The following is a 16611-nucleotide window of genomic DNA, read 5'->3' as shown; positions in this document are numbered from 1 at the left end:
CAAATGCGCAACGGAAGATATCATTTTTGAGATTGCTGGATTTACACCCGCTTTTTCATAAGATTCATCCGAAGAAGACAATCCCAGTGACTTAGAAAAGAGGTACCTGATGCAGGGCATGACCTTTGGGCCCACGACTAGCTCGTTGGCTCAAGGGAGTTCGAGTCAGATTGAAGCTGGCTATGGCAGAACGATCTGTGGCACTCCTTTGCGGCATGGAAATCTGTCGAAGCAGAGTACAGCACCTTTGGCATCAACAGGACGATGCTCAAGGTGCTTCCTCAGCACTTTTGTGTCTATATTGGATCGCACTAGTAGCCTCGATTGCTCGTGAATAGGTGCACAACTGACATCACCTGTGGTCTGCCAGGTCACGGAGCAGTAATGTAGTGCGTGCAGTCATCGACAAGCCGTTGCTGGAAAACAGCTCCGCCCGTTCAGTGTCTGCGAGTGTTGCAGGTGGGCATGGAAAATGCTCTGAACAAATATCAATTCAGGACCCCATTGGTTTATTGTGCAGTCCAATAGCTGTTTTTATGCATTGCTGCTCGCTTTGTGCAACCCCCTTGCAAGTGTTCGTGCTTCAACTCAAGAAGCATATTCCTGGGTTGCAGCAATCATCCTGGGTGGTGGAGCTGGATCGCGGCTGTACCCCCTCACAAAATCCAGGGCAAAGCCAGCAGTGCCGATCGGCGGAGCTTACCGGCTGATTGATGTGCCCATGTCCAACTGCATCAACTCCGGCATCTCCAAAATCTACATCCTCACGCAGTTCAACTCCACCTCGCTTAATCGCCACTTGGCTCGCACCTACAACGTGGGCTCGGGCGTGCGCTTCGGCGGTGACGGCTTTGTTGAGGTCCTGGCGGCCACGCAGACTCCCACAGACAAGGAGTGGTTCCAGGGGACCGCGGATGCAGTCAGGCAGTACGCGTGGCTGTTCGAGGACATCAAGAACAGGGTGGTGGAGGACATCATCATCCTCTCTGGAGACCACTTGTGCGTACCTTCTATACCTATCCTCTGCATGCTTGCATTTCCTATGCACAGCTGAGCACATGAGCATGACGTAGCAGGCTTGGATCTGGCCAGCCCTTGGGAAGATAGGCCTGTCTGAAGACGAATATAATATTCTCTATGTGTTTGTGCAGGTACCGCATGGACTACTTGAAGTTTGTGGAGCACCACAGGAGCACCAACGCAGACATCACCATCGGGTGCTTGCCAGTGGACTACGAGCGCGCCTCAGACTTTGGGCTCATGAAGATCGATGAGGAGGGCCGCATCTATGTGCGTGCCCACTGACTTTGCCCCTTCACCTCACTTGTGCAGGCCCCTGCTGTAGTTGAACATCTATTGTGACGACACTTGTATCGTTGCCGATGGATGCTCTGTGCTGAGCGCAGGACTTTGCAGAGAAGCCAAAGGGGGACGCTCTGGAAGCCATGAAGGTGGACACAACTGTTCTTGGTGAGCCTTGCTACCCATCTCTTTATGCATGGGTACTCCAACGTAAAGACCATTTCTCAAATGGGCTCATTGTTGCCAGGTACTTGCAGTGCACTTCTGAACCTATCCTTCCCTGTGCTGTGATCAGGTCTGAGCGAGGCAGAGGCAGCAAAGAGCCCCTTCATTGCGTCCATGGGCATCTACGTCTTCAAGAAGGAGCTGATGCTCAAGCTGCTCCGCGAGCAAGCCAAGTTCAACGACTTTGGCGGAGAGATCATTCCTGAGGCGGCCGCCAGCAGCCGAGTCATGGCCTACCTTTTCAACGACTACTGGGAGGACATCGGGACCATCAAATCCTTCTTCGAGGCCAACCTCGGCCTCGCCCAGCAGGTCTGTCTCCTCTCTGTGAGCAGTATCATCATGGATACATGACCCATGCTGCCACAGGATGCTGCTCTGACTCTGCATCTGCTGTCATTGCGTGCTTGTAAGACCTGGTGACCTCCATGCAGCAAAAGAGTGGTTCCAGCTCCAAGCACGCTGTAGCATGGTTGTGGCATGGCTTCCTGTTACAAGCAATTGCAGTGGGCCAGGAATACCATATGACAGTGTGGCTGAGTGGTGGGGTGTTGTGCGTGTGGTGCAGCCGCCGCGGTTTGAGTTCTACGACCCGCAGACGCCGATCTACACGTCGCCGCGCTTCCTGCCGCCAGCCAAGGTGGTGAAGAGCAAGATCAACGACGCCATCATCAGCCACGGGTCCTACCTGGAGGAGTGCACCGTCTCCAACGCCATCATCGGCCTCCGCTCGCGCATCTCCAAGGGCGCTGTCATCCAGGTGCCTGCCCACACCCTCTGTCAGGGCAGGAGCACCGCAGAGATCTTGCAGTTGGGCCATCTGCACAGCATGTGAACAGTGCCCCCACCTCCTGCATACAATAGGGCTCTTCCTTGTTGGTAGCTCCGGGCAGAGTGGCGTCCACTTTTTGAAATGGAGAAAGGAGCATGAAGCTGCATAGATGGAGCCTGCCCTACTCCACCATGATGCCGCCAGGATCAGCAGCGGTACGCCTGCATCGAAGCATAGAGAGAAGCGATTCTCAGTAAAAGTCCTGAGGGCCGGCCAATTAGCTGAGGGCTGCTGTGTGACCATGCGCGCAGGACGCGATGATCATCGGCGCGGACTACTACGAGAGCGAGGAGCAGCGGAGCGCGCTGGTGGCGGCCGGCCGCATCCCCATCGGCATTGGCCAGAACAGTGTGATCAGCAACACCATCGTGGACAAGAACGCGCGCATCGGCCGCGATTGTCAGATCGTCAACGCTGCCGGCATCGACGAGGCCGTGCGCGAGGACGAGGGCCTCTACATCCGCTCAGGCATTGTCTGTGTCCTGCGCAATGCCGAGATCCCCAACGGTACCAAGGTCTGAGCGCATGGCGCGGGCCGAGGCGGCCGCAGCCGCTGCGGTCATGGGCCTTGTGTAGCAGCAGTTGTTGGGACCTTGTGTGGCAGCAGAATTTGAGGCTTTGTGCAGCGGCAGCACCTGACTGGCGGCAGTGCCAGAAGCAGGGGCTAATGGTTCAATCGTTTGCTTGGAAACGCTTGGAAGGACTGGGTGGGTGCTGCTTGGAGTTTGGGAATTGGAGGTCAGCAGAGGTGTGAAGATGCGGTGTGCCCCTTAACACCATGAGCAGAAAATAAACGAGTTGTGAGGTTCCATGCTGCCTGCAAAATGGCAAATGTCAACTTTGGTGTGCGCTGGGCTCCCATGCTTCTGTCGTTATCTTCAACAGAGCAGAGCTTGCAGCTGATTGCCACCTGGCTAGTTCAGATATTATTAGCAATTTGCGCTGCTGTATGCAGTCTCTAATTCTTGGGGCCCTTGCTTGGTCCCATGTCGTTCATGCTTGCTTAGATGGAACGGAATTGTCAATGCAAATGCTATCCATTTCCTTACTTTGGTTGTCCATCTTTGCTGGGAAAGTAAAAGAGCCGTTCAACCAATGGCATGTGCAAGCTCTCAGCGAGTAGAATTTTATTGTAGCAAATGACCGACGGTCATGTAATGATATTTTGAAACCATACCCTTTTTATTCTTTTGCAGTCACGTGATCAGCATTCAAGAGCAAAAATTGAGATCAGCGCACGCATGGTGGATCGCGTATGATGCCATCGTCAATGTGCCAACTTGTTGAACATGCTGCTACTCCCAGTAATGATTAATTCCACAGCAGATAATCCCAGAAAGGCATGCTATAAGCCTAAGTCCAACAATGCTCAAGCAGCCTTCGCTTTCAGAGAAAGAGCATGCACTCCACTTTTCAGCTCCTCGTCAAGTATGCCGTAAATTGTTCTGTGGCACTGCACAGGACTCTTCCCTTTGAACGCATCTGAAACGATCTCCACCCTGCAGAAAATGATTCAAAGGTCAGCGTCTTGCAGATAATCCTTAATAAACAAAGGTAGCTATCTATATCTGCAGCCATGAGACGAAGTGGCAGATGATATGGTTCAAGGTGCGCACTTGAAGTGGGTCTCTGCATCCGGCGCCCCGGTTGGATTCCCCATGTGACCTGCATGCAGGTGTGACTCATTGACAATGCTGAGAGTCGTTGGAGTTAGGGCCTCCTCCAGCTTCCTGCAAACCAAAGGAAGGGCACAATTACAGTCTCCTGATCCTCGTGCCTCTGATCAGACTCATTTGCTGCAGGACTGGCGAAGGCTGCATGCACCTTCGGATGGATTGTGCAAGGGGCCCATTTGCACTTTGCTGAGCCTTGGAGGCCATCCTGCGCATCTGCCCTGCCAGGGGCTACTTGTTGAGATCAAAGCAGTCGAGGCAGGCCTGCAACGCTGTGTGGTATGTGGAATTGATGTCTGACTCTGTCAGCAATCAGGAACTGCCGTGTTTGCCTGTGCTATTTATGTGGATGCAATAAGTGCTTTAGGAACGCTTAGCAAACAGATCGGTCAATTGTCTGATCCAAAACAATCTCAGCTTGTAAAGAGTGCCAGCACTGAGGGCTGCGAAGGATGTGTCTACAACTACAAGCTTCACGAATGAAGGGTAGAAATTAGCACAGAGGATTCATTGATGTTCTGGGAAGTCTCGGAAATTCAGGTCAATGATGGATGGGCAGGCTACAAACACGTAAGTTCCGAAACCAACCATGCCAAAATTTCCTGAATTAAGTTTGAAATGGATGAATGATAGTTTGAAAGATTGATCATTCGGGAGGAATATATTTCAGGCCAACGGGTGCATGTGTTCGCGGCGACAGGGAGGTTCTGAATTGCCACATGCTGTTGTTGATCTCATGAAACCATGTCGTGATTAATCGATGGGCAAACACTATGGGTTCTATAAATTTCTCCACGGTAACAAAACTTTTTACAAGATTCTTCTCGACACGGATGGGCCCTCCTGTGCCACGGCTGGGCATTCCGGGAGTAGATCACATTATTGCTGTAGCCTCTGGCAAGGGAGGGGTAGGGAAATCCACCACAGCAGGTCAGCTCTTGTCCGAATCTGACTACTTATCATAATCATCGAGCTTGATAGAAATGTTAAATCTCGGCTATACTGCAAGGCGTTGGATATGTGGCCGCATGCATGCCTCTCAAGCATTTGTAGCTGTTTGAGAGCTGTTTGTATCCTTCCCGCAGTCAACCTAGCAATTGCACTGGCAAGGGGCTCCAATCTCAGGGTTGGGCTGATGGATGCGGATGTGTTTGGCCCATCGATCCCTAGGATGATGAAGCTACAGGGGAAGCCTGAGATAGACAAGGGTGCGCCCTCACAGCCTCTATATTTGGCCATGAACTTGCACGTGCTTCCTTTACAGAATTTCAATACTTGAATGCTCTTTGTCGGCCCTGCTGTGCAGCTGGGAAGATGCTGCCACTTCAGAACTACGGCATCCGCTGCATGTCCATGGGGTTCTTGATGCAGGTAGGATCCCCTACTGCTGTAATGCATCCGGAGCACTTCAGCCCTACTGTAACGGGCAAGCAAACCCTCATTCCCTTGTAGCCTCTCATCATGAAACACCAAGCTGTATGGGATGGCTGTTCACAGGATGACTCACCGGCGGTGTGGAGGGGTCCGATGGTGATGAGCGCCATAGACACCTTCATAAAGAAGGTCAACTGGGGTGACCTGGACGTGTTAGTCATTGACATGCCGCCCGGCACTGGGGATGTCCAGCTCAGCGTCACCCAGCGCCTGCGCCTCTCTGGCGCTGTCATGGTGTCCACCCCCCAGGTCCACCCTCCAGGCCTGCCCAAACTGGCTGTCTACATAGGAACTGCGGCCAGTTGCTGGTAGATTTGTTTTGCTGCCTTCAGCACGTAGCTATCGATGTCCAGGAAAATGGTCACCCTCAGTTGGCCTGCTTGTAAGCATCCCATATAGCCGGCCAAGCTCCTTGCCCCATGCTAAACATCACAGGCTCGCATGCAAGCCCTGCTGCTTGAGTTGTGCAGTTAGCATCAGTGTGACTGCAGGACATTGCGCTGATAGACGCGCGGAGGGGGGCGGGCATGTTCAGGAAGGTGGCGGTGCCCATCATGGGCATCATCGAGAACATGAGCTACTACCGCTGCCCAAACTGCGGCCACAGCGAGCACATCTTCGGCCACGACGGCGCCAAGCGCACAGGAGAGGAGCTCAACATGGAGCTCCTTGGACAGGTACTAGTAGTACCATTGCGGAATCTGCTGTCCCTCTGTAACCCCAAGGGTCACCTTAAGAGTGTCAGCCCTTAGCATTGGTCTTGTGGGGCAAGTGCTCCATGAACACTACACTATGATGCTTACAAGTTTCTGGATTTGCCATTCCTCGATTATCTCTTCACTGTGTTTTTTTAAATGGAGGCATGCGATACGTGCTGATGCTATGCTGCGCTGGAAGGTGCCTTTGGAGATTGGGATCCGGGAGACGTCGGATGCAGGGACGCCGATAGTGGCCAGCCAGCCAGACAGCCCCACGGCCCAGGTGTACTGTGACATCGCCGACCGGCTGCGGCACAAGCTACGACTAGTTGAGCCGCAGTCAGGGCCCCGCAGGGATGACCAGAAGCCACCCTAGCCTCAGAGGAGGAAACGTGCCCCAGGATTCTTTCATCTACTCCTAGCTGGTCCCACTTTAGTGCCCTAGCTAGGACATAGTATGAGACCCTGCAGTACTTCATGAGAAGTTCGAGTGCTGCATGGTGCTCAATGTCATTTGCGGGTTGATCATGTCATGACATGAGCGCCGCTTCGGCGATTTTTGGTGCTCTGGCATTTCACGTAAACAGACTCTTACATCATTGAAAGTGCCTAATGTGCTCTGAAATGCAGAGCGCGTCAAACCCCTGATTTCCTCACAAACACCATGCAGTTGCGGGAACACAAGTCAAATATTGCAAGACAGTTCTTGATTGATCCCAACCAATGTGGAATCAGCGACTCCATGATCATGAATTGAGCCTGAACCACCTCACCATTCTAGAGCACTCACGCCTAATTCAACCTTCCCATGACTTGTTGGCTGGCAAAATGACTATTTGCAGCTCCAACACGATTGTGACACCAGGGATGGCCAACACCTGCAATTGAAAGAATTTTGTACAATGTAGGGCGGCACTACTAGCTGCCGCTGTGCGCATGGTGACCTAGATTCACCACGCGAGCAATGATCACAAGTATAGACTCAAATGCTAGACCCACACAGCCCCAAATTTCAGACTTGCCCAGCCATGAGCAAGCCAACCCGTAACGTCAACAATGAATGTTCAAATGCAACAATAGCAAGTGCAATGCACTCACTGCCTCTGCAATACTTGAGGGAATGTGTCGCAAGAATTTCTTTATTGGTCACAATCACGACCATTCCCAAATGTCCATCTTGTTCAATCTAGATGATCTCACCCACATTCGTGGATGGGAGCAATCAGAATTCAACTGCAGTATCTTGAGTACAGATGCAATCATTGTCTGCAGCACGCTCTGCATCTATAAGTCACTGCAGGTGCATTGCAGCTGTCAGATCAGTGAATCCATCGTCCAGACTTTGCCTCATCAAGTCAGGTCTCTTGGCGAGACCTAAAGAGGTATCCTCGTCATAGATCTTCTAGTAATTTTTCTTTTCTACTGCTGTGCTGCTGGCTTGCATGCTACAAGGGCTGGAAAAAGAGGAACAAAGAGCCTGGTTCCAATGGCACGAGTCAAAACTAAAAGAGGCGCAAGAGAGGGTAAGTTGGCCGCTGGGTACATAAAAATCATTCATCCCAGCATGCTTGGTATCCTACACAAATGGTCTATCCTCAGCACAGGTGCACATGCTGTCAGCATGTGAGCAAATGCCTCGCTGTGCTGATTGTAATCAGCAACTTCCAACCCTCCAGCATAGCTACTTTTATACAGATTCTGCACCTCTTTCTTTTGAGGTTGCTCCCTGGCAGTTGAACTCCCGCAGACCTCTGCGTGCGGGCCCAAAAAGCTGCTGAAAATCGTTGATATGACAGATGGCCCCCGCTGTATTGAGGACTGACACCTCTGTTTGCTCCAAGCTCAGCCCACAGGTGGACTTTTCATTTTTCAGGGCTGCACAGCGCTGATGCTGGAGCGTGTCCAGGAGGAGGTGGCGGGGTCCAGAGCCAGCTGCCAGGTGGGCCAATACTTGAGGTCCTGCTTCAGGCTGAGCACCTTGCTCTTCATTGTCTCCTGGTGCACCAGCTTCACGCGCACAAAGGCCCCGTCCTCCTGCACAGCCAGCAAACACCTGCTCAGCAAACACCTTCAAGCATCCCTTTGATACCGTCGGCAAAGCTGCCAACCCACTGCGACCCACGCTGCACGCATCTTGATGCATTCTCTTGCAGGGTCCCTGCTCAGCTCTTTGACCATGGCGGTGTCAGCCAGAACGGAGCAGTTCTTGGCTGCTGACGCACTGAGGCATCGTCTGGAGCCTCATGGAACAACCAACAACTGCCAGAGGGCTGTCAGCACCATTGTGGTGGGAAGTAAGAAGCTTCAGCTCACCAGCTTGCTGACTGCAGCGACAAAGGCGTCCAGGTCGGGGGTCGGAACGCCGTTGACCTCCTGCACGAACTGCAGCGCGTAGAGGCCGTAGCGGTGCGAGGGCGACCCGTGGTGCCAGCGCGAGATGAACACTCCGCTGCACGCCGGCAGGAATCCCCCCTCCCTCACCGCCCTGTGCGGCGCCTGCACTCGGAACATGCTGCACTTTCAAACCTCTCCACTCAATGCAGCACGCAGTCAGGGGAGCTTCCTTGACTGATACTTAAGCCGGGGGGCACAAGGAACAGCATAAAGGCAGGTGAGAACAAATTGAAATTCTCTGGCCATTGATTACCAGACGACCTCTAGGTGGGGGGTCACTGGATACCTCATGCATAGCAGGCATGTGCAACAGGCAAGCCTGGCTCGGGCAAAGGGGCATCACAAACTGCAGCAGTGGGGAATGAAAGCACACCTGCAGCTGCGCGCCAGCCCAGTGGACGATGCGGGCGGTGCCGAGACCGTCCTCGCGCGCCAGGGGCACCTGCACGCTGACCACCTTGCCCTCCCGGCACACCTTCAGCGCCACCTGCTCTCCCGCTCCCGGAGCAGCCGCCACCTCAACCGCACCCCTGCCACATCACTTCCAATCAGCCAGCATCCCTAGCACTTCAAGTCCAGCTGAAATGCCGGTCAATCACAGTACCTTCTGGGGCTGCCGCTTAGCGCGTGCAGGCCAGCAATGTTCAGAAAAGTATTAGCCTACCCACGAGGTGGAATAATACTGGCAGGCAGGTCAGCCTAAGAGAACCCCTCACCCGAGGATGGCGTGGGCGTCGAGAGTGTTGGCGTCGGAGGCGGTGCAGTTGAGGTCAAGGCGCGCGCCACTGACGACGCGCTGCCGCTTGGTCGGCCCCGCGGCGGAGCTGCTGGCCGCGCCGCGCTTGCCGCCCTCGGGCGCGCCGATCTGGAACACTGTCCCCTCGGACGCCAGCTCGGTGCTGTCCTGGCGGTCCGCGCCGCCGGCCGCCACCGCAACAGGGCTCGGCGAGATCTTGACTGAGGCTTGGGCGGCCGGGAAGGAGGCGGCCACGGCGGCCTCGACGGCGCGGAAATGGGACACAGGGCGGCCGGCCACGGAGAGCAGCAGGTCGCCGTCTAGCAGCACTGCGCGCGCGGCCGAGCTCGCCATGCAGCTCCGCACACGCAGCACCTGCACCAACCCATCATTTTGGTCAGACAACTGCATAAGCCACCATAACGACTAGTGCACCCCACAAGGCTTGCTGGGAATTATGAAGTTGTGACGAGCAGGGCAGAGGAGCGGAGCCACTAAGAATGCTGGGCAGGCAGGCGCGTTATGATCTGCGTGCTTGTTGGCCCATTCCGGGCCTTTCTCCTTGCATGCTGTATGCCTGCATGCAATATACCAAGACCTGGTCTTGCGTATCAGAATGTGCATTTATCTGTGCGAGGTGGAGGAGGCTGCACCTGGCGGCGCTGGGGGTCTAGGCGGGCGAGGCGGGCGACCCAGGGCTCGGGCAGGCCCAGCTGCGCAGCCTTGCTCAGCAGCACCGGCTCCAGCTCCACGTCCAGCACCCGCACCTCCGGCACCGCCAGCGCCTGCAACCATGACATCATTTCTCCATGTCATTTTGCGTCAGCTCTGATTTTGCGTTGACAAGAACATCCCCTACCGCAGCACCTCCCACCGCCACACGCAGCTGGGACCTTCTCAATGTCTGACTCTTGATGCCCTCAAGCTGGCTCAAAGCTCAGCACAAGGGACAGAGCCGGAAGTTCCCCTTGCCTGAAAATGATTGGGAAGTTGGTCAAGAGTATATGAGAGAATGATGTACGAGGGTGCACCTGGCAGACGCTGGCACAGGGGGCGGGGAGTTTGGCCTCCGCGGCGGCGATGCGGCGCACGAAGGGCGCGATGACGGCGGCGGGCAGCCCGGCGCAGAGCTCGCGGTCCTCCGAGTTGACCTGCTCGCTGTAGGACGCCCACAGCGCGCGCAGCCGGTCACCAGCGTCCACCAGCACTCCGCTGAATGCCGAGCCAAAGTCCTGGTCCAGCTTCACCACCTGTGTGGCAGAAATCAAACGCCCATAAGATGTCGTGCCTTATCTGAAGGTGTGACAAACCGGACATTGATGACATGTCCTGCACAGCAGGCTGTTGCGCATTGAGGAGATGGACATGACAATGGGGCCAGGTAGATGTTGGCACAGGACTTGGGTCCTTCTAGTTGAGTTGAGCGGTTAGGAGGGATGCAGGCAGAAAGGGGCACCTCTTCGTTTACGGCGCGGTAGCGCGGCACTTCGATGGGCTGAATGGAGAGGGGGAAGCAGGCGTTGATGACGGTGCTGTTGCGCGCCATCGACCGCATCGACTTGTTCAGGCCTGCGGCAACATGAGTAGATTCAGCTTGCTCAAGAGTGCATTTGCACATGCAGCCCGCCAATGACATTTTGGATGTCAGGGACTCCCCAAAGCTGGTGAAGGTAGGCCCCAAGCAAGAGGCGGATGGGCCTCTTGGCGACGAGGCTTACCGATGAGCGACACCTTCTCACCCGCCTTCATTGGAGAGGCGTTCATGGCAATGGGCACAACGGCGTTGCGTGCCTGCACACACACAGCACAACTTTGAGCAGTCTTCCGCCATAAGAACTTTGTAAGCAGGCGCTGTCAGGAGAGTGCATGCGTGCCACACACTGCCATGACAAGCTCTGGGCACACGAGGACACGACAGTGCTAGGACTCTGACCTCGGGAGGCAGGTCGGCGGGGTTGTAGGAGAGGATGGCGAAGTTGTGGAGCGGGTGCAGGAAGCGGATGCGGCCCTCCACCTCGGCCGGGTGCGCGCCAAAGGACATGCGCACGTCGCCCACCGACACCGACGCCGTGTTGCGGTCCGTCACCACCAGTCCCAGCTTGTCGCTGTGGTGCACGATCACGCCGTTGCCTGCCGCATCACACCGCACACCTCTGATTACTCCCAATGCCCCCATGCTGCAGAACATACTAACCTACCAACAGTTGTAATATACTGTATTGCCCCGCGCGTGGTGTTTCACCGAGGACTCTTGATAATACCCAAGTCTCAGACTTTCCCTGCCATGCCGTGCTGGAGAGCGATGTATATGATGCTCCACCCAAAAATGAATCAGCAAAGACAGCCCTAAGGTGGTTTCGCGGGTGCAACCGGTGCTTTCCAATCGTTTCGCTGCAATGGACCGATCAATCAGCCTTGTTAGGGTGCGCGACAGACCACCCATCAGACCTGAGTCAACCGACGCACACTTCCGCCCTACAGTGTCGGGTATTGATCAGATCAGACATGCGCATGCAGCATGGGTAGGGGCACGCACCGACGAATGCGCGGCAGTGCACGCCGTCGGGCAGAGCGATGGCTGGCAGGTGGATGTCGAGCATGACCAGAGACTGGCGCACGCGCTCGGCCTGGCTCTCCTCCACTGCTGCCGGCACCTGCTCCTGCACTGACCCCTCCTCCCCATCCTGTGCACACTCCAGACACGGACACCTCAGCTTTCGACCCTCTCGAGACAATTTTCAGGAAGAGAGATGCAGACATCAGCGCAGAGCTATCGCCAGATCTTGAGACAATTTTGAGAACGACAGATGCAGACGCAGACATCCAAGGAGAGCAAGCGCCAGACATAAGAGTGGGCATCAGGCAGCAACAATTATGTCCCGCTCCAGGAGGACTGAAGACAGCCTGAACCTCGGGAAGCCCAGTTCAACACAGCAAGCCTCGGGTCTTGTCCTTGACCACACGCCGTAACAAGCATGCATGCCTACAGAAACGCATCGCTTGGATGAATGTACATACGGGGGCATGGCGCACCTCGAGGAGCATGTCCTCGTCGATGTTGTCACCTTCCCCAGAGCAGCTGTCGGATGCCGGGGCCAGCGGCGGCTTTGCCGCGGGCAGGGCTGCCGGCACCGCTGGCGGCCACGCCTCCGTGCGGTCCCATGTGCCCCTCGCGTCATCGCGCGTCCAGTACTGTGGTACCCCGTGCCTGCCCAAATACGTCAGCTTCTTCGAAATCTTGGTTGTTGTTGGGGCGCTCTCCTCTCTGCTAAACTCTGTGGAGCTCGAAGGTAACATTGCTGATAGCTTCCAAGATGAGACAGCCAATTGTTGAGCTGTGAGGATGTATTCCCAGTGTCAGCCAGGCAGGGCCACACCATGGGAACTGCTCAGCAAGCAAGATCGGCTGTGCTGAAGAGGCAAAAGGAAGCTTATCAGAGCATGTGCTGGGAATTCAGTGTGAACTTGATGTGAGGAGCAGATTCTCAATGTGTGTGGTGTGAATGCAGGTGTGAGGGGCGCTGACCAGCTGCGGTCGATGTGGAGGATGGCGGTGCGGCGGTGGTGGCGCTCGCCAAAGACAAAGTACTGCAGGGGCACCTGCGCGCCGTGCGCCAGGCTGGCCAGCTGGCGCGCGAATGACTCCAGGTCCGGCGTCCGCACGCCTGCCAGCTGTGTGATGATGGCCTGCTTTGGCACCGACGCCCTCGACAGCATGTACCCCGGCTCTGCCACATACACCTGCACACAGCAACAGCAATCCAGAACCTACCATAGCATACTCTAGGGGAAAATGTTGAGAAAAGACCAAATTCTCCCTGTTAAGCCTGCCCCAACAATGCTTGCCAGGGCACGTGACTACTACACTGGGAAGCCCACCAGCATCCAAGAAGAATTCTTGACGTGCCAAACAGTGACCATGGCAGCAGTCACATTGTTGCCCGAAAGGTACCCAGTCAAAGCTTGCAGGAATATGGCCTCTCACATGTTGCCATAGGAGGCATATGCCTTGCTGCGCTGCACTAAAGAGGCGCTGCCACACCTGGCCGACGTGGGCGGAGTTATTGCGGGCCTGCTGGTAGCTGAGGCCGTGCAGCACGCCGCCGGCAGATTCCAGGAAGCTGCTGGGCGACACCGCGTGCAGGTCCTGCACCGCCAGCTCAGCGCTGACTAAGCGCCCCCCCCTCTCCACCTCCACCGTCACGCTGCCCCCCACACGCTCGTCCAGCAGCGTCTCCAGCGGCAGAAAGTGCACCACCACCTGCCGCCAAAACCATACTCTCATCGCTGGCATTTTCCCATGAGTAATCTTAAAAGAGGGTCAAGGAGTCGCCCAGCCAGGTTTGGAATTTTGATTGCTATCAGCAAACATGGCTCCTGGGTCATTCAGTTCTCTTTGGACCGCTGCCTCGCAGTTGCTGGCTACAATAAGGCAGGACATGCTATTGGAATAAAGCACAGAAGAAAGGACATGCTTACGGAAAGGAACACAATTACGGTGTGCTGTGGATGTGATTACCTGACCCTGCAGCCGGACCAGCACATCTCCCGGCTCCAGCACGCCATCAGCCGGTCCCCCCGGCACCACACTCTCCACCACCAGCATCCCCGTGCTCCACTCCTCACCTGGGCACGGACCGCATCCCACAAAAGTGACGACTCCCACATCAACTTATGCACCTGCATTGCCCTCCAGCCCTTCCTGGCTGTCTGCAGAAACGTGCTAAATTCAATTTACCGATTGTGTCTGTACGTAATCGTGATCCCTGGTGCTTGAAACTACACAGCCCTGGCAGTGTCTTCAAAACAGCGTCAAGGGGGCAGTACAGATGTGGTGGCACACACCATTGGAGGAAGTCTGCTGCTTTATGGCCGCTCTGACGGCGGCCTCAGTGGTGTGTGTCAGCCCCAGCCGCCGGACCTCGTCAAAGCCCTTGAATACGAATGTGGCCTGCAGATCTCCCCTGGGAATGCACGGTGCGCGCCACTCGTCCGGCCCACTGCCGATGTCATGGCATGCCTGTCAGCCAACACACCACGTCTGGTCAGTCTCAGTCCACAATGCCCCTTGTGGCCACAGCATATTCTTGCCATTGCATATTTTTGCCTCCCTGACACAAGCCTCCATGCAGAGATCATTATACTTCTACAGCTACATGAATAGGAATTTTGACATCATTACATAAGCAATGTTTGATTATGGTTGACTGTGTCTTGGATCTGGCAAGTCCAACAAGGGGTAGGACATGTGGCATCCTTTACATGCAGCTTGTCTGCAGACACACCTTGGTTCTGGCAGGAGAAGCATGTGATGATAATAATAAATCAATAAAAAATACAGATGCTGAGGTGGACAGGGTAAGCTGGTGCGCGCCTGCAGAAGCTTAAGGGCTCTGACCACGCGGTCCAGGGGGAGGTAGAAGGCGGATGCAGCCTTGTTCTTGCCTCCAGCGTTCAGCGCGATGACCTGGCCATGACTGTTGATGACAGGGGAGCCGCTGCTGCCGCCCTTGGTGCCCGACGCCGCTTGCAGGTAGACTGCACGCCACGAAGCAACTCAGCAATAATGCACATGAAACAACTCTTGACACCTTTGTTGCGCAGCTGAAAAAAAGAGCAATTTCTTTGAGAAATCATCTCAATTCAATTGAGGGAGGATTGCTCACAGGTGTTGAAATCGTTGTAGCCCTTCTTGGAGTAGAATGGCGCGTCCCTGTCCAGCCGCGCCAGAGTTCCGGCAAGAATTGAGATCTGCACAGAGAAGGAGGGGCACAAAGTGATTTATCGCACATTAAAAGCACTTGGATTTGCACAATTGTACGCTTGTGAGCCTGATGACAAAAAGCACATTACAGCTGCAATGGATGTGAGGTTCGATCAGATCAGATAAGATGTCTAGGGTGAAGTACAGTAGATTCAATAATCGAGATCAAGCAGTCACCAGAAGGGTCAACAGATCTTGTCAGGCAACCCGTACCTTCTCGCCAGAGTCGTTGCCCACGACGCGCACTTCCATGCCAACAGAGGCTCCCTCCGGCTTCAGAGGGACCTCGGTGACTGGCATGAACTGCACTTTGCTCGGGTCAAAGCGCAGGAACCCTGCAGACACAAGGGACACCTTATTCCTCATCTGATCCACATTCTGCTGTCTCTCATAGTCTGATAGGGGTGAGCAATGCTTACAAATAAGGATGCGCACCGAAGTCGTGGACTGGGTCATAGTACAGTGGGCGGACAGGCAGCTCCTCGCGATTCAGGAAGATTGCTTCTGCAGTGATGGGGCCTGCGCCATTGCAGCACAAGTTGAAGGCAACTGTGTCGGAATGTTTGCAGCTGACTAAAGAATGAGGAATCAGAGGCTGATGGCAGCTTTACTGCCTCCCACCCCAACGTATAGGGCTAGATCGGAGGGCAGGCACAAGCAAAACAATGGGGGCCGGGTGCAGATCGGTTGTTCCAAAACCGAACCTGGTGTCACAACGTGTCTGTTCGTAAGTATCAAGCCGCGTTTTGCATCCACAATGAAACCAGTGGCGTAGGCTGACCCTGCGCTCTCAGTGTCGAATGACCTTGTTTGCGTGACCCTGCATGGCCCAGGCCAATTTCAAGAGTACGCCCTATTATAAAAAGCACACTAGAGTGGCAAATTATAGCTTGAACCAATTTAAGAGAGTACCACAAAGCCTGTGAAGTGAACTTCACAGGCTGCGGGAGTTGACGGTGGAAAAGCGTACTTAAGAACCAAGCAAGCTGGAACGACAGCATCGAGAGCTTTCTGGAAATTTGCTGTGGCATGGGAAGGAGGTGCCACGACTTCTTCCATGCTTTGAAGCGTTTCTACTTCCCTAATTTGGTGTGCCGTCTTCCCAGAATCACGCACAGGTTTGTCCATATCCCGAATGGTGCGTGAGAAGCTGCTACATCAACGCATGAGATCGGAAGAATAATCCATGCCTCACAGAAGAGGAACAGGATGGACCCGCCAAAGCGGTGGTGCTGATCTCCGCGTTGAGGGTTCCTGAAGCGTGTTGAAAACCCTAATCCAAGGTTCACTCTCCTAATTAGGTATGACTTGCAATGCTGAATGGCTGAGAGCTGCAAGCCTTCCGACATCCCTACCCAATTGAAAACATCAAGAACAACTTCAATATTCCAGAAGATCGATCTGGAATTGACGCATGCTACTGGATCGCTGCATGAGGTTGGCACAGGTCTTGAGGCTGGGCCACAGATTGCACCTGCCTGCACTTTCCGAGAGGTGTTTAGGGGGTGCGATCGACGCACGTCAGACGTCTCATTTCCACGCTAGCACATCTG

The 16611-nt window shown here is 54.8% G+C and overlaps 3 protein-coding genes across 3 annotated transcripts; 2 read left to right on the top strand and 1 right to left on the bottom strand.

Moving 5' to 3' along the window:
- The first annotated feature begins 37 nt into the window (after positions 1–37).
- COCSUDRAFT_28274 (glucose-1-phosphate adenylyltransferase) lies at positions 38–2909 on the top strand. The gene is made up of 8 exons (XM_005649113.1): positions 38–273; positions 371–459; positions 615–999; positions 1152–1290; positions 1407–1470; positions 1598–1839; positions 2096–2287; positions 2611–2909. Exons 1-8 carry the CDS (start codon positions 110–112, stop codon positions 2878–2880), a joined length of 1545 nt encoding a protein of 514 aa, XP_005649170.1. The 5' UTR covers positions 38–109; the 3' UTR covers positions 2881–2909.
- Positions 2910–4865: 1956 nt separating this feature from the next.
- COCSUDRAFT_14280 (P-loop containing nucleoside triphosphate hydrolase protein) lies at positions 4866–6540 on the top strand (the record flags this gene model as incomplete). Its single annotated transcript, XM_005649112.1, has 6 exons — positions 4866–4962; positions 5118–5240; positions 5339–5403; positions 5530–5715; positions 5958–6143; positions 6364–6540. The coding sequence occupies 6 exons, from the start codon at positions 4866–4868 to the stop codon at positions 6538–6540; spliced, it is 834 nt and encodes a 277-aa protein (XP_005649169.1).
- A 200-nt stretch (positions 6541–6740) lies between these two features.
- On the bottom strand, positions 6741–16117 carry COCSUDRAFT_28272 (DegP-type protease; the record flags this gene model as incomplete). The annotated part of the gene is made up of 20 exons (XM_005649111.1): positions 6741–8198; positions 8478–8660; positions 8932–9045; positions 9496–9669; positions 9948–10079; positions 10326–10544; positions 10751–10887; positions 11185–11424; positions 11831–11951; positions 12313–12502; positions 12821–13035; positions 13337–13555; positions 13814–13907; positions 14136–14294; positions 14634–14832; positions 14961–15045; positions 15272–15393; positions 15494–15577; positions 15763–15878; positions 16029–16117. The coding sequence occupies 20 exons, from the start codon at positions 16115–16117 to the stop codon at positions 8034–8036; spliced, it is 3057 nt and encodes a 1018-aa protein (XP_005649168.1). The 3' UTR covers positions 6741–8033.
- Positions 16118–16611: the final 494 nt, after the last annotated feature.

The sequence above is a fragment of the Coccomyxa subellipsoidea genome, assembly GCF_000258705.1.
Source record: "Coccomyxa subellipsoidea C-169, whole genome shotgun sequence".
NCBI classification, from domain to species: Eukaryota; Viridiplantae; Chlorophyta; class Trebouxiophyceae; family Coccomyxaceae; genus Coccomyxa; species Coccomyxa subellipsoidea.
This window is presented reverse-complemented; position numbering and strand designations above follow the sequence as displayed.

Excerpts from the sequence above, each read along its gene's own strand:
- COCSUDRAFT_28274 (XM_005649113.1), top strand. The coding sequence starts at position 110 with ATGCAGGGCATGACCTTTGGGCCCACGACTAGCTCGTTGGCTCAAGGG. Across the intron at positions 1,291-1,406 it reads ATGAGGAGGGCCGCATCTAT|GACTTTGCAGAGAAGCCAAA; the intron begins GTGCGTGCCCAC and ends TGCTGAGCGCAG. Across the intron at positions 2,288-2,610 it reads CCAAGGGCGCTGTCATCCAG|GACGCGATGATCATCGGCGC; the intron begins GTGCCTGCCCAC and ends CCATGCGCGCAG.